The 15,643-nt window shown below is 39.5% G+C and overlaps 1 protein-coding gene across 22 annotated transcripts in view; it reads left to right on the top strand.

Annotated features, from left to right (window-relative positions):
* Positions 1–456: 456 nt before the first annotated feature.
* The window catches only part of RIMS2 (regulating synaptic membrane exocytosis 2), a 446,037-nt gene continuing 430,850 nt past the window's right edge, over positions 457–15,643 (top strand). For all 22 annotated transcript variants that reach the window (XM_088059427.1, XM_088059422.1, XM_088059375.1 and 19 more), the window contains exon 1: positions 457–753. In XM_088059427.1, coding sequence (XP_087915553.1) covers positions 584–753 — 170 coding nt within the window. In that variant the 5' untranslated portion in view covers positions 457–583. The remainder of the gene's footprint in view (positions 754–15,643) is intronic.

The following is a 15,643-nucleotide window of genomic DNA, read 5'->3' as shown; positions in this document are numbered from 1 at the left end:
GCGGCCCCTTCCATGGACGGCGGCGAGGAATTATGAGCCGCGGCCGGCGGCCGGGACTGGCGCTCGCCCGCTGGGGCTTCCCCCGCTGCGCGCCCCGGGGCGCAGGGGCTCCGCTCTCGTACGGCACCCCCCTCGACCCCCCCGGCAGACGCTGCTCCCGTCTCCTGACCCCCCGACGCTCGCTCCGTCCCCCTTTCCCCGCCGGGCGCTCGGGGTTGGGATAATCTTGCTCGCACCCAAACCACAGCGCTCCCGCGGCTAATCCTGCTCTCTCCCCTCTCCCTTCCCACCCCGCCCCCGGCCCTTCCTCTCCCGGCGCTGCCCTCTCCCCTCCCCGCTCCCCCTGCTCGCCCCCCGGGGCCCCTCCGTCCCCGTCCTCCCGCTGCCGCCGGCTGCCCGGCGGGTGGGTGCGAGGTCGGGGCTGCCGGGCACCCCGCCCCTCCCCGGCGGGGCCGTCATTAGGCTGCCGGTTGATTACAGGGTATTGATTTGTATGTGCTTCTCCCGGCGCCGGCCGCTCCCGCTGGTGCTGCTGGAGTTCGGGCAGCGCTTCCCGTAGCGGCGGCGGCAGCTCCCACCAAACATGTCGGCTCCCGCCGGGCCCCGGAGCGGCCCCGCCGCTCCTCAGCCTCCTCCGGCCCCGCAGCCCGAGATGCCGGACCTCAGCCACCTCACGGAGGAAGAGCGGAAGATCATCCTGGCAGTCATGGACCGCCAGAAGAAGGAAGAGGAGAAGGAGCAATCCGTGCTCAAGTAAGGGCGGGCGCATCCCTTTCTCGTTCTCCCGGGCCCGCGGCCGCGGAAGTCTCTCCTCCGGCCCCGGGGGCGGCACGGCCAGGGCGAGAGAGAGGAGTCGGGCAGCCGGGGCTGGCAGGGGTGCTCGGCGCCGGGCGAGTGTGGGGCACGGCGGGAGGGACCCGCAGGAGCGGCCAGGGACGGGGCAAAGCTCGGCGCCTGCCTCGGTCGCGCTCCGCGGGGCGGCTCCGGCTCCGCACGCCCCGGCGCCGGCGGGAACCAGGCGCCCAACATGGCCGCACAGGTGCTGTCCTCACCCGGCGTGTTCCATCGGGAGGACGGGGGTGGGTCGGGGCGGCAGTCGGCGCCGCCGGAGGGGGCGGACCGGCAGCATCGGGCCCGGTGCCGGGGGCGCGGCGGGCTGCGCGCCGGCGGCGGCGGCCCTGCCGTGCGGGATGGGCACCGCGGGGGCCTGGGCTCCGGCCGCCTGGCTGGGTGGGTTTGCCACAGCCGCCATCTTCCCCCGACAACGTGTCTGCCGCCCGCCCCCGCCCCGCTGCTCTTTCCAAGCATGAGCCCCGGCGCCGGGGAAAGCGAGACGTCCTCCGCCTGCCCGCCGCGGGCGTGGGGGCGGCCCCGGCCCCGCTCCGGCCCCGGCCCCGGCTCCGCCACTGGGAGCTGTCCGGAGCTACCGGCTCAGCACTGGGAACTAGCTGTCCACAGCCACCCGGCCCAGCTCAGCACCGGGAGCTGTCCACAGCCACCCGGACCAGCTCAGCACCGGGGGTGTCCGGGCAGGAGCGCGGGGCCTGGGGAAGCTTGAGCTTTCCCCATGTGCTGTGCCCCATTCCCAGGTGACACCGGTCTCCTTGCAGGCGCGGGGTCCCGCTGCCGTGCACGGCTTGGGTCACGCCCTTCCCCAGTCGGTGGCAGACACTGAATAAAGTCGAGAAACCTGTTCTCCCTTCATGATGGAGTAACCGCGCTGACTTCTAACGGCTTATAAACAAGTAAAGCTACTGCTATAGTGGAGATGACTTTGATGAGTGTGGTGAAGCTGAAGCTCTAAGCGTTTCTTTTTGTACCAAAACTAGTGTTGTGTCTTGGACATGTTAAATGCAGCTGGCCTTTCACACTCAGCACCTGGAAGCTGTCTTCTGGGCTTTAGTTGCTGACTTTGGAAGTCTCTTTCTGTGATTCATTGAATTATTATTAGCATCATACCAAAAACTTCAAACACTGTTTGTGTGACAGCTCCTAAGTGTTGAGGAGATCTAAAAACATTTCCAAGTCTGCTTAAAAAGGTTTTTTGTTGGATGTATGTTCTGAAGCACATCAGTGTAATGTGAGCACTGGGAATAAAGTACCAAACCTCCCTTTGTCAGCGCATCTCTCAAGTAGTCTCTTGCTGGGATACTTTTATTTTGATTTTTAGATGCCTTTATTTTATGAAATTGCATGCTATATCAGAATAAATGCAATTTTTTTGTCTAAAATTTCTACACTCTTAAAAATCACTAACAAAAATGGAAGTTTAAGTTGGAAGCTGCAGGAATTCAAGGCATTAAACTTGCATTATAAATACATAATAATAGCATTAAATTTTGAAGAAGTTTCTTGTCAGCTTTTGCTGTGGACAGTAATATTTATGATCAAATATAAAGTACAATATCAGTACAATACTAGGATCAGCTTGAATGGTTAAGCTTGCAAATGAAGAATAAACTGTTCTCAAGTAATGGTAAGGTAAAACTAACTTAAGAAATGAAACAGAATTGTTTTCATTTGTAATATTCAGAATTTTGGGAGCAGACAATGGGCAAAAAAACCACTCTTCCTCAGATCTAAAGATAAACTTTATGTGGGGTTTAGTTTCTCTTTATATCTCACTAAAAATGTCCTCTTGAGTTCTGTGTAAGCTGTGAGGGAGATGGTGTGGCGTAAAGTTTATACATAAAGGATGGCCTAAAGCAGCACTATTAGGAAAATGCTATTGTCAATGGAATTTGAATAGATAGCCCACAATATTTTAGAGGGTAGTGAGAAGTGAGCTGGTGTCAGATTAATAACTCATCAGTTTCATTTTTCTTAAAATGAAGTGTCTCCTTGAACCATCAGGTACATGTTTATTCTAAAAATATCTACAGATTTATCAAGCACTACCTCCACCAAAGTAATTCCAGCATCTTTTGGTAGATATTACTGAGTTTAAGTCTCTTGAGAAATATTTTCCTTCTGTCAAAAGAAGGGAAAGAATAAAAAAGAAACCCCCCATGTTTATATGAATGAACTAATGTTATTGCATAGCGATAAATATAGAGCTAAATCCTGCAGTCTTTGTTCAAGTGTAATTCTCCTCGAAGGCAAACTTCTTTTGAAGTGGAAGGTATTTTTGCCTCAGCAATAAAATTGTGTCATTTCATTCCATGGAGAAATATAGCAGGATAAAAAAAAGATGCTGAAAACAAGAGCTGACATTTAGAGATGTTAACACAAGAACTGTTCAAATGTTGAGGAAAGCATCAAGCATGTATTCCCTCTATTTTTTTCTTTTATAATTAATGGTGATTGAGTGTCAGTATGAATGGCTAGTCCCTGGGCTCTACTTCCTTTCTCTATTCTATTTCTATCTTGTGTTTTTCAAATTCCTATGCTGTGCCCATCACTGTGGTATTTGAGCATTTTCCAAAAGAGCATTAAGTAGTGTGACTCACATCTGTAATGTGGACTATTTATTCTTTTCCTTTCACTCCCTGGGGTAAATATGTGTGGATTTAAAATAGATACATAACTTCTTATGTTTGTTTTACTCTTTTTGGGGGAAGGAAATACAGATGGTATGGAGTTGTAATCTGTAGCAACTAATAGTGATCGGGTCAGCATGAATTCTTGCCAGGATTTGATGGAACATGATGGCATGGAAAGCAGAAGCTTTCCAGATTTGCTCTCTCCTTTGGCCTGGTTTGGGCTGTGAAATACGCTGAGCTACAGTTGTGCACTGTGTTCCTGAGGTGGAGCTTCTGCTTTAAAAAGAATGGGTGACAAACTCTGCTGCTTTGACTGTCTCTCTTCTGGAATTTTTGGGACCCTTGGAGTGCATTTTGAATGTTATGTGCTAAGAAAGTGTCTTTTTGACAAGGTTATTGAATATATATTTTGCATAACATTTAATATGCGTAATGCGTGACAGAGTGAATTTATGTCTGTACTCTGGGTGTAAGTCTTTGCTGTTTAAAGAATATTTACATACTTTCAACTTTTTTCTTTGTGGATATTTTACTGACTTGGATAGAGAATAGAATTTTTGATGATGACTTTTCCTTTAAATTATGCACATCCTTCCTTTTATAAAATCCGGTTTTGTGTGTGTAAGCTTTTTAACAGATTTTAGGCAGCACATTTCCTCCATATAGACTGGTTTATGGGATCAGGCTTGTGCTTTTTTACTTTCAATTTGTACTTTATTTCTGTATCAAAGAACTGTATTGAGAGTATGCACACAGGAAAAAAATTATAGGAGATGCTAGGATGCTGGCATTATTTATTAATACTTCTGTTTCAGTCTGTGTGATGTGCATCGACACTTTCCTACTTGAAATATCACTAGTTTCCAGCTCTTTTGCTGAGGCATTCTAAAGATAAAATGCTCTCCTCATAAAGTCACACTCATAACTCTGAAAAAACATATATTTCAACTTTTCACAGGTATGGAGAGTTTGGCCCAGTAGTAGGCAAATTTTCCCAAGAGAAATTTTGTTATGAAATCATCCAACTTTTCATATATTTGCAAAGCATCACAGGTTTATCATGAGGTACTTATAAAAGATTTCTTTTAAAAGTGTGTGGCTTTGTCAGCTGGTTAACCTAAGGGGACAGGAAAGGTGGAAACATAGTGGGCTAGCTACAGGATGGTGGATCTCTGTGAACCACCACTGTCAAGTCCAGAGTGAGCTTTAGGAAGGTACAGCTGTCCACTGACCCACTTACTATGGTAGTGATTGCACAGACCTGGTAAAAATGGGCTAGCTACACTGAACGAAACAAAATCTCTGACAAGCAAACCTCAAGAAAGCTGGGCTGTTTGTGCTCTGTATGACACTGTGAGTGAGTGAGGTGTGGGGCAGGATGCTCACCTGGGAAAGAGAAAGAGATAGATTGATGGCCATGACTCACAGAAGTATAAATATCAGACTCACAAAGCTATTGTACTATTTTATAAATAATTATCCTACTTTATAAATAATCAGCTCTGATTTACACTGCCTTAAAAGCTTTGTATGTTTTGGATTTGGATTTCAGGGCTGGAGAGAAGAAAGAGATATATGTGATAATTGATTTTGATTTTGGAAAATAGAGCTATGTATAGAAATTCCTGAAGTTTGTAAGTAAGGCAAAAAGATTTGCTTTTGACTAAGTAGTAAACTAGGACTTCAGGCAATGTTAGTTAAGTTATGCTTCCATAATTTTGCACTGCATTTTGTCTGAATTTGTAGTGCTGATTAGAACAGTTTGTTGCTACACCACTCATAATTTTGCTCTTGTTTCTCTGCATTATAAAATAAAATATGGTCCACGTGAATTTAAAAGTAATAACTTTTAACTTTAGGATAAAAGAAGTGATAATAGAAGTTACACAAATGCATATATATAGTTGAGGAGGATACTTGCCCTCTTTCCTGCCGTGCCATGTCCTCTTCCCTTCCTCCTACCTCATTCCACTCCCTTGTAATATTCTTTATTGTATCCCCTTTCTTTTGTTTTAATAATTTGTACTGATTATTGGGCCTCTCTCAAAATTTTCATTATTCCTTGCTCTTCACTCTTACCACATGCTTAGACATTTTATATTGTAGGTAATTCTTGTCAGGTTGTTACGTTTGCTCTTCAAGAAGACTCAGTGTTTACAATTGTTCTCTAAAGAATCTAACACACTTTTAGACACTGTCTACAAATGATTAAAGCAGTACTTCCTCTTAGTGACTAAGCAGAATATATTTGGAGATTATACAGAGTGGCAGTTACACTAATTATTTGGCTTGATAATGTTTATGTTGAGTAAAGTTTTAGAAGACTGCAGTAGTGCTGATGTTCCCACATTCAGGAAGTACAAGTAGGATCAGCTGGATGTAGAAAGGCTTGACATCGTATGGGGCTGAGAAATAGTAAAACAGATACAGGATTTAGTTAACAAAGAACTCCCAAAATAGACATTCAACAAACACAGATAGTATGTGCTTTCTGTCAAATAAACATCTTCCTGCACTTACTTGAAAAAAAAAAGAGAAAAAAACATTTAATTTTACATCTAAAATAGAGTGGAGATCATAATTTTAAGGTGCTGGGACTGTATCTTAGAAAACAGTGACTGGGTGAAATACAGAGGTTTCTGGAGGTGAGGTTAAAGGACTGAATGGTCCATTCTAGGTTTTGTCTGCATGCATCTCTGAGCTGGGTAACATCTAAATAACTGAGAATGTCAAAGAATTGATTTTTCCATTGAACCAATGGCTAATTAGTGTATATATTGTAAGTGTCAAAATACACAGAAGGAATAGGTTACTGCAGAACTGGTATAAAATGTGTTTTTACCCTGGCAGTGAAGTTTTAAAATATTTGCAAAATACTCGAAGTTCCATAATAGGGAGGAAAAAGTAAAATAATAGTTTCTATTTGGATTTTTAATCCTGTGGAATGGGATTTTCTTCAGCCTAATGCCACCTCTCACCCTTTTGCTTGAGTGGCTTCCTTCAAGTTTTGTTATCATATTTACCGTCAGTCAGAATGCTAGGGCAGTTTCTAAGACCATTAGGCCAACTTTTTCCAAGAAGGATTATTCTGGTGTGATCTTTCCTCTTCCCCCCAACATCTTCACTGATGATGCATTTTGACAGAAACTTGGGGAGATAAAACCCCAAGAAAATCGAAGTGATGAGTTATGATCTCATCTATACCTGTTCTACCGCAACAGATGTTATACATTAGCAATGAGCTCTGAGGTGGAGATAATTTTTTAGGTTAAGTTTAGATCACACGGGCTGTTTTAATAATGTGTCTTACTATATCAAGGCTTTTAGCTACAATTTACCTTAGACAACCTAATCTCTCTAAGAGTGGGCAAGTCTTCCTTTTAATTTAAACTCATAAGCAGGAGGAATCTCTTGAAATACTAATTGTCTAAAAATGGCACTCAAAAGCAGTCATTGTTCAGATGAAGTTATTCTTTTTATAAATCTGAAGTTCATTACGACCAATATTGTTTTCAATACTTCCTGAGTTTAGATCTCTTTTGCAGGACTACATGGTGTAACAGGAGGAACTGTTACATCCTTGGAGTAACTCTGTTTGGGGTATGTTATAATTTATTAATCAAAACAGTTTACACCAAATCTGGTAGTGCATTTGTAAACTCAGTAAACTCCAACAACTTCATCTCAGGGGTTATTATACATCTGGAGATACAGTAACATTGCAAAATCTGTGCTGTGCTGAACAGCTGCTTCTGCATGGTATCATGTGGTGTCTGTGTCCTCCTGTAGTTTCTCCAAGCTATGGTCTTGAAGCTGCAAAGAGGTCAGTAAGGACTGAGACTGTAAGAGTTAATGTAACAGTAAGAGATTGTATAGGGGAATACCAGTGCATGTAAGAAGTAAATACATGTAATTTTTGGAGAGTAAGAGTTCAAAGCAATTTTTGCTGTTTTCTATCATTGAAGGTGGAAGGCGGTGTTTTTATAGTCTGGAATTTAAGTATCAGCTGTCATCACATTACATGCTTTCAGAGTGATCTCAGTTGCATTTTGATAAAAATATCAAACTCATGCATTTTAATAGGAGAAGAGCAACAGTCATAATAGTTGACTTTATGTATCTGTATCTTTAGGAGTTTTTAAGCTTTGATGTGAGGCCATAAAGAATATATTTGATTTAAACTTTAAAATTTTATTGAAAATATAGTGAGACATCCTGTCCTAGCAGGAGTAACAAGAGTTGAACTTAACAAGAGTTGAACTTCTGTTTCAAACAAGTCTGAGTGCTTCTATTTACAAAATTTATAAGAAAATCTTTAAGTAATACATAAAATATATTGTTTTATTTGTTTACTGTCTCTATGGGGTTGGTTCTTTCTTCTTAAATCTCATATGAGGTTGCTTAAATACTTCCTGATGACCTATTCTTTATTTGACATTAATATTTTTAAGAATCATTTCTTATAGCAAATATAATATTGTATTTATACGCTGAATATTTAACAGATCATAACATTGCTAGGTATTTAATATAACTTGGCATTTTGTTTCTGTGTATTTTTGAGGGCAGACTTCCTTTAGAATGTGTACTGCCTTAAGCACATGAAGGACATAAAATGTTTTCACCTTTAAATAAAACTGTGACTTAGAAGCAGCTATTTTGGAAAATGGTTTACAATTATCTTTTGTATAACTTTTCAGAAATGTGTACTCCAGTGTGTTAGCAAGAAATCTTTTTCCATATGTTTATCTATGTCTTGGTGCATTTATACATTTTTCTGTTTACAGAAAGGATGAGTGAAAAGCAATTATTTTAAAGCTGTTTAAAGCCCAGAGAACACATAGAATAATAGAAAACATTGGTGGTTGTGACCTCAACAGGTCTTCCAATTCATCCTTTGCCTCAACGCATGACTGGCTCTTAAGATAGCAGTTTCTGACACTTATTTGTCTAAACTGATGATTTGCAATTGTGAGACCCCACCTAACCAGTGAAATAAATAGCCTTCCTGGTGAGGCAAGGGCATGTAGCAAACAATGCACTGAATTCAAATGAATCATCTCTGCAAGAGCTGTGTTGCCTACATAGCAGGAAGTGAAGAGTGGGCCAAGCAGATCTTGGGGTAAAGCTCTTTTATGCAATACAATTTTACATTTTTTCTAATGATAGATTACTACTGACAGGTATAAGAACAATGACTCCACTACTGACTCAACTAGGGATGGAGATTTCTTGAATTCCTTAGATAATTTGTCTCTGTAACTTAAAGTCCTTATTCTTACCACTAGAATTTTCCCCTTACTGTTAAACCTTAATCTCTTTCCTGCCTTTTGCTACTTTATCCACAATGGAAATGCAATGCAGTCTGTTATTTTTCTGTTTGCAGCAACCTTTTATGTATTTCACAAATGTGCTCATATCTCCTCCTGTATATTCTCATCACTCCTTTCTGTGAATTCAACAGGTCATATTTTCTAGACCCCTGACCATTCTTGCTGTTGGTCTTTATATATACTTTTTCACTGATTTTTTTTTTTTTTTTTAAACACAGTGTCCAAACCCAGACACATACTCCAAAAGTGTATGGGGAGAGCATGAGTTCTTGCACAGAACTCCTTCCTTGTATAAGCAGTGTCACATGGGGTTTTTGTTGTGATATAGCACTTATGGATTCATGGTCAGCTTGTGATCTACTGTCCCTTCAACATACTTTTCTGCAGAACCCTTGTTGAATCAGTCATTTCTCATTTTGTATTTTGACTTTAATTACCTCTACTATGCAGTATTTGTCTTTAGTGCCATTGAGTTGTACTCTGTCTGTATCAGATGCTTCTTACGAATTTTGCATTCAAGTGCTTAAATAAAATGCACAACAGCCCTTGGAGCAAGAAAGAGGACTTGCCTCTATAGAGAGAGTATCCTAATCACTGAGATATTTTGACTTTCTCTTGCCACTCCATACCTTCACATGCCTGACAGCGCAATTGTATGCCTTCATTGTTAGGATGCAAAATAAACCTTTTCAGTTTTACCCATAACTTGTTCATTTGGGAAGAGAGAGCTGTGTTCAAATCTCTTCCTGATAAAGAAGGTCTTTCACCAACATGGAAATACACAAATGCTATATGATTGTAAGGGAAACTGTTGCATCTGCTGCCATATTTATTCAGTAGGTGTAGGATGTTGGTTAACTCACAAAAAAATTGACAGAAGTTTGAGGTCCCAAAAATACATAATTACTAGGAGTTTAATGAAAATAAGAGGACCGGTTGTGGAAGTGATTGTCCATACTCCTGACTGAAAAAGTCACACCATTCTACATACCGAGGAGTTCTTACAGGGGAGATCCAACATTGGCATCAAAATAAATCCATCATGAGGTGTGAGTCCTCACAAAATCAGACTTCTTTGAGTTCAGCACTCATAGAACTGTTTGGTTAATGAAAATCATTGCCTTGGTTTTGGTATAATTTTCATTCCCACATTGCATCCTTTAGAGCTTGGATTGCACTATTTGAGCCCAGAAATTCTTAGGGATTCTTCTGACCAGATCTGAATACCTGTGGAGGAAGACATCCATGTCTGAAATCACTTAGGTTGAATTTGAAGTGAATGGAAATAAAGAGGTGCCTCTAGGATGTGATCCATCTCAAATTAGACATTTCAAATAGGCCGGATGAATTGCAGAGCCTATTTCTGGCTGTGGACTTAAAAAGAAGACAGAGTGAATATGTCAGATGTAGAGGTCTATCTCACAGACCTCTGGAACTAGATAAGTTGTGTCTGCCCTGCAGAGTTCTGCTTTTGAGAGTAACTCTTCACTATTTGGTCTTATAAGAATGCCATGGGCACTTTCCCTGCTGACACTGACATTTACGGTTCCCTAGAAGCTGTTTGTCAATCTGCATATTTTGCTTATATTTCTATCAATTATTAATTAGGATATGCTCATTTATCCATAACTTTACTATTTGAGACTCACTGCTGGGAACCTGAGTTTGCTTGCCTTCTAGTCCATGGTTATTCTTAGGATCTGGTATATTTTTTTGTACTGAATTCAGAAAGCCTTTGAAGAATGAGATTTAAAAGGAGATCTGGGAATATAAGATCTTTCCAGCATGTGGGATTAAGCATGCCCATCATCAAAAGAACATTGCAAAGAAAACCTTCCTTTGCCATTCCCCAGTAAGAGCTGCTAACAGATATTTTAAGGTAGAATCTCATAGATGGAGCTAGTCAGATTGCTAGATAGGAAGTCACAAACAGGATTTATCTACTACTTGTGGGCTTAAAACAATGTAACATTATAGAGCAAGCGCTATGAACTCAGTTTGACAGTTTCCTAACTCACACACCATCTCTCTTTTGCTATGTATTGTTTTAATGGTATTTGTTTAGCTACAGTGTATTTACAAGTTGACAGGTCGCTTTTGATGGTAGTCTGTTAAAAATACACTGTTCTGAATTCAGCATTTTCTTGCTTTGAAAGTCTGGATAAACGAGTATCTATGGAATATGCTGTATGGTATTGAAATCAAGTATCTTTTTGCTGAATCAGGATCTAAGACAGTTTGGGAGCATGGGTTTTGATTCAGCATGCTTTCATTAATTTGGCTAGTCATCGCGATTATGATTCATTTCATTCTGTGTAACCGACTGTTGCACAGTAAGTGACAGCTGAACCATGTATTATCTAACAGCTAGAAAAACAGCATCACTGTCATGTTTAGAAGGCTGAGGATTATGCTTTTATCAAACATGTGTTTTTTACTAGAGTTAAAATGCTTCAGGAAAATCTTTTTTTTTTTCCCAAACTACTCGTAACATTGCAGTAATGAAGTGATGAAATACCACAGTAAATACTGTGAGCTATTTAAAATTAAAAACTTAATTTTATTCTATGGATAGAATGAAGCAGCTTGTTCTGGTTTTTATTAATGTATTAGTTTTTGGATTGGTAGTAAGGTTATGCCTGTTGATATTTTGATGATAGTCTGATTTAAATATAAGTAGTAAGTCTGAGGAGATAAGTTTAAGTGATTGGTAAATATTTCTGAAGTCTTGATATTGCTGCCGTGCTACTATATATTGCATCAGAAGATATTTCAAGTGAAGCAGTAATTTTAATTTCTTTGTGGAATTTTACCAAAGATTCCACCAGATTTTAAAGTTAAGCAAAATCCCCATATGAGTGAAAGAAAACTGTATTTTTACCTAGTATCCCTATTTCTTTAAAAAATGTATCTTACAAGTTTAAAAATATGTATCAAGAAATCCAAATATATTTTTTTCCTGCCCTGTTTATGGTTCACCTGAAAAATTGCTGTAGAAGATGCTGTGAAGGCAGTGGGCCAAGAACAGGTGCTTTCAGGGTAGAATACAGAGAAAGTTCTTGCTATTTGAAAGCCTTGAATTCTGCCTTCTTGATATCTGAAAATGCAGGTGGCCAGAGCTGAATGAAATTTAATGTGCTGTAGCTGAGCACTAATGTACATTTACATATTTTGAATTCATTTAGACATGGTTGGAAGAGAAATGTTTTTAGCTACTTTGTAGAGTTTACATCTGTCTTCTGCAGAATTTGCAGAGTGTTCTTGTCTAAAATTTGGTCTGAGTTATATATTCCCAAGCTTTCTATAACACAGATATTCTCACGTATAGAAGGTTTTATTTGAAGAAAGACAAAATAAACATTTAGTTACATTATTAACTTTTAGTATGAATGGCCATATTTGTTCTGCACAAAGAAGAGTGATAAAAATGATAGAGTTAGTCCATGATAACAGTGTCTTAACTTAATGTCTCAGATATAAATATTTCTAATTAAGTAAGACCAGTTAGTTACAAGTAAGAAGTTTGTTTATTAAAAGGAATTAAAAAGGAATTGATTATGTGGTCATTATAATAAGTAAAAGCACCGATGTGTATTTTTTCTTGTTATTATTGAAATAATTAATGATATACTCCTTACTTTATTTTTAAGTTAAGTAAAAAATAGCAGTTTAGAATTGGTAACATGTTTTGTCACTCTTCATAGCCACAAGGTTTTTCTTTGATAAGGGCTTAGGAGTGTTTTATTATAGTAATCCACAAAAAATTTGTATTTCAAAGGGACTGCTGGTCCTAACATGAATAAGACTAATGATGACCTATTTTAAAACAGCTCTTGCCTGCCATTGGAACTGCTGGATTTTCAGTAAAGCTGCCCAAAAGAAAGATGTTGGTTTGTGTTAAAAGAGGGAAATTGCCATTAAATATCCTCTACCTTGGATATATTTTATTTGGTACTTATAAAGTTGCTGAAAGGTACTGTGGTGTGGAAGGAGGTTTATACCAGAGCTCCACTGTGCCTTTCTATTCCTTAGTATATTCTATTGCTTAGTGATGTTTGGACATCATTAGTATCTTTTTAGGGACTGTTTGAACATCTGCATAGCAGTTTTTATAATTACATCACTGAAATGTATTCTACCCTTAGTTTCAGTTTAATAAAGATTTTCTTAAAAAATTTTCTCAGTGTGTGAAACAATGGAAGGAAAGGAGTTATTGAACTGATGCCCACCAATCCAACTATTCTTTGCCTTTTAATTCATAATTAAGTTCACATTGCCATAATAAATGGAAACTTAGATAAGAACTTATATGGAACCATGGAACTCACTAGATTCATAACTAGTGAATCCAGTGTGAAGGAAGGATTAGTACTGCGTTTTTGTGTCCAGGTGTTGGGGTGAAGCTGCAGGGATGGCAGAAGACACCAAGACCTGCCCTCATGTCAGAAAAAATTGGTTTCCATCAGCTCCAAAATGGATCTTCCACTGGACATATTGTCCATCAGTGACACAGCCAAGTTTAATTTGCCACAATATTTATTTAGTAAATATATTTGCACAGGCTAACTTGAGCCTAGAGATACTACTCTTCCTGTGTCCCTGTGGAATCAATACAGTAAGAAAAAGACAGGCTCCTCCAGAAGGCAGATCTGAGAGGCTAAATTCATCTCCAGAGCCCCAGGCAGTTCCATGCTGTCAGTGCAGCACCTGCAGCTCCATTGCCAGCCCAGCTGCTCCTTCCTGCCTCCATGACACCATCATAGCCCTGGTGCAAGTGTCTGTTGAACTGTCTTGTGAAACTGTTTCAGGGAGGTTAAGCTAATGAAAAAATATTTTCCCCCTTCATCACTGTGGCAGAGCATTTTTTTAAGCTACAGAAAGGAACTCATCTGATTTACTGTACAGTCCTATGAAATGCTGAGCTAGCACAGCTGAGGGGCTGAGACAGATTAGCTACAGTACTTTTGGAGTCTCTGAGAGCAATGGAATTATTCCACCATTATTTCCACAGTCTGCAAAGACTGGTTATATTGCAGTCATTGGGAAAACCAGCAGTCAAACATGCAAACTAATTTCTGATTTTGAAACTGCTGTTTAAGGTCTATGAATCAATGCCAAAATTAGTATTCAGATAATTTTTAGTGATGAAAACAAAGAAAATGCTCATAAAATTTTTCTGCTGAATAACTGGAGTTGGAAAGCCATTACTGTTGTTACTTTAGATAGAACTAGGTTTTGTGTCTCCATATCAAACAGCAGGTTTTCTTCTTTAACACTTTTAAAACTCTGATTTTCAGACATAAGTTAGTTCAGCTCACAGGATGAAGACAGAAATAAGATATGAGATACCTCAGATGACTCTGGTTAAGTGAATGAGCTCTGTAAAGCTGTGTTGTTGCATTTTCCAGTGTGATCTGGGACATAAATAAAGAAAGGTGTGTAGCGAAGGCCTCAGTTGTAATTGCTGCACACACACACACTTGTATTTTCACAGGGGACTGGACAGTTTTTGTGTAAAATAATGGGAGTGCTGCTTCACACCTAGTATTTCAGATTTTGTATGGGGAGATCTTCTGATCATTTAAACTGTGTGATGGTTTTGGCTTTAAGTTTGTTTGCAATTTACTTGAAATACAGGCTACATCAATATTTTTAAAAAGAGAACACAATAAGAGTTTTGTTCTAATTTAATCTCTTACTGAAACATAATTTTAAATAGAGATCTTGTAGATGACAAAAATTATGATTGACTTTAAATATGCTAGGGTCATGAATTCATTAAGTACGGTAAGTTTTTAAGATTATATAAAGAAATAAAAAGTGTGAACTTATTGCTACTGGCTATGCCAACACATAAGAAAAAGAAAGACCTTGCATCAAAGCATTTAATTTTTTAATAATCACAATAAAAGTAATTGATTCTCCTAAGTTGCAGGCTTGCAGACTTACTTGTACATTTGATATGTAGCCTCATTGACTTAATTGAATTTAAAAAAAAAGACTGAGAAATGTAGCAATTAAAAATATTGCCATGCTAGTAGCAATTTTCTGAATGCCTACCTAGCATTCTTATTTTTAAGCAATGCTATATTTAGAAGGACATTTCATTCTTTCAGAAGAAAAATGAATCTATCAGTACTGTGACTATTATGTAGGAATATTAAATATTCACATATTTTGTACTACTTGGTTGCTAATATTAGCCCAGTATTCATTAGGACCTACATTCTACTGTTAGTTAGATTTTTTTTTTTCTCTTGGATTGCTATAACTGTCATCTTTGATCTGCATTGTAGTGAAAAATGAAGCAGCTATCCCCTTTCTTATGCCTCCCCTCTAGAATGATGGTAAAAAATTGCTACAAAAGCAATATTTTAACATGTTAACATGTGTAATATCCCCCAAATGACTGTGATAGTCCTACTTTCATCATCAAATCCCACTCTTCTGGAAAGATTTTCTGCCCCCAAATCTGAATAAATTATACTCTTTAAGAATGTCATATTCATTCAGAAACCAGTAATTTTATTACAACTTTGTTTTGAACATTTTCGTATCAATGTCAGACACACATTTCTAGAGGATATAGCGAGTTTTTACTTTTTCACAGTTTAATATTCAGTCTGTTTCAGTGGCTGGTTAAAAATTATCAGTGCCTGACTGTATGGTGACTCCATACTGGTTTGTAGTACTGCTGCCTAGAATGTCTGTGTTAAAATGAAATGTTAGTGTAAAATGAAATACCAAAAAGTCTTTCCTCCTAATGTTATATGTAAAGAAGGAGCATTTATATTAGATGTTTCTCTCTCTAGAAAATGAGGATAGAAC

This window comes from Pseudopodoces humilis, chromosome 1, assembly GCF_049639895.1.
Source record: "Pseudopodoces humilis isolate 2021_Gansu_Grassland_sample_001 chromosome 1, ASM4963989v1, whole genome shotgun sequence".
NCBI lineage: Eukaryota > Metazoa > Chordata > Aves > Passeriformes > Paridae > Pseudopodoces > Pseudopodoces humilis.
This window is presented reverse-complemented; position numbering and strand designations above follow the sequence as displayed.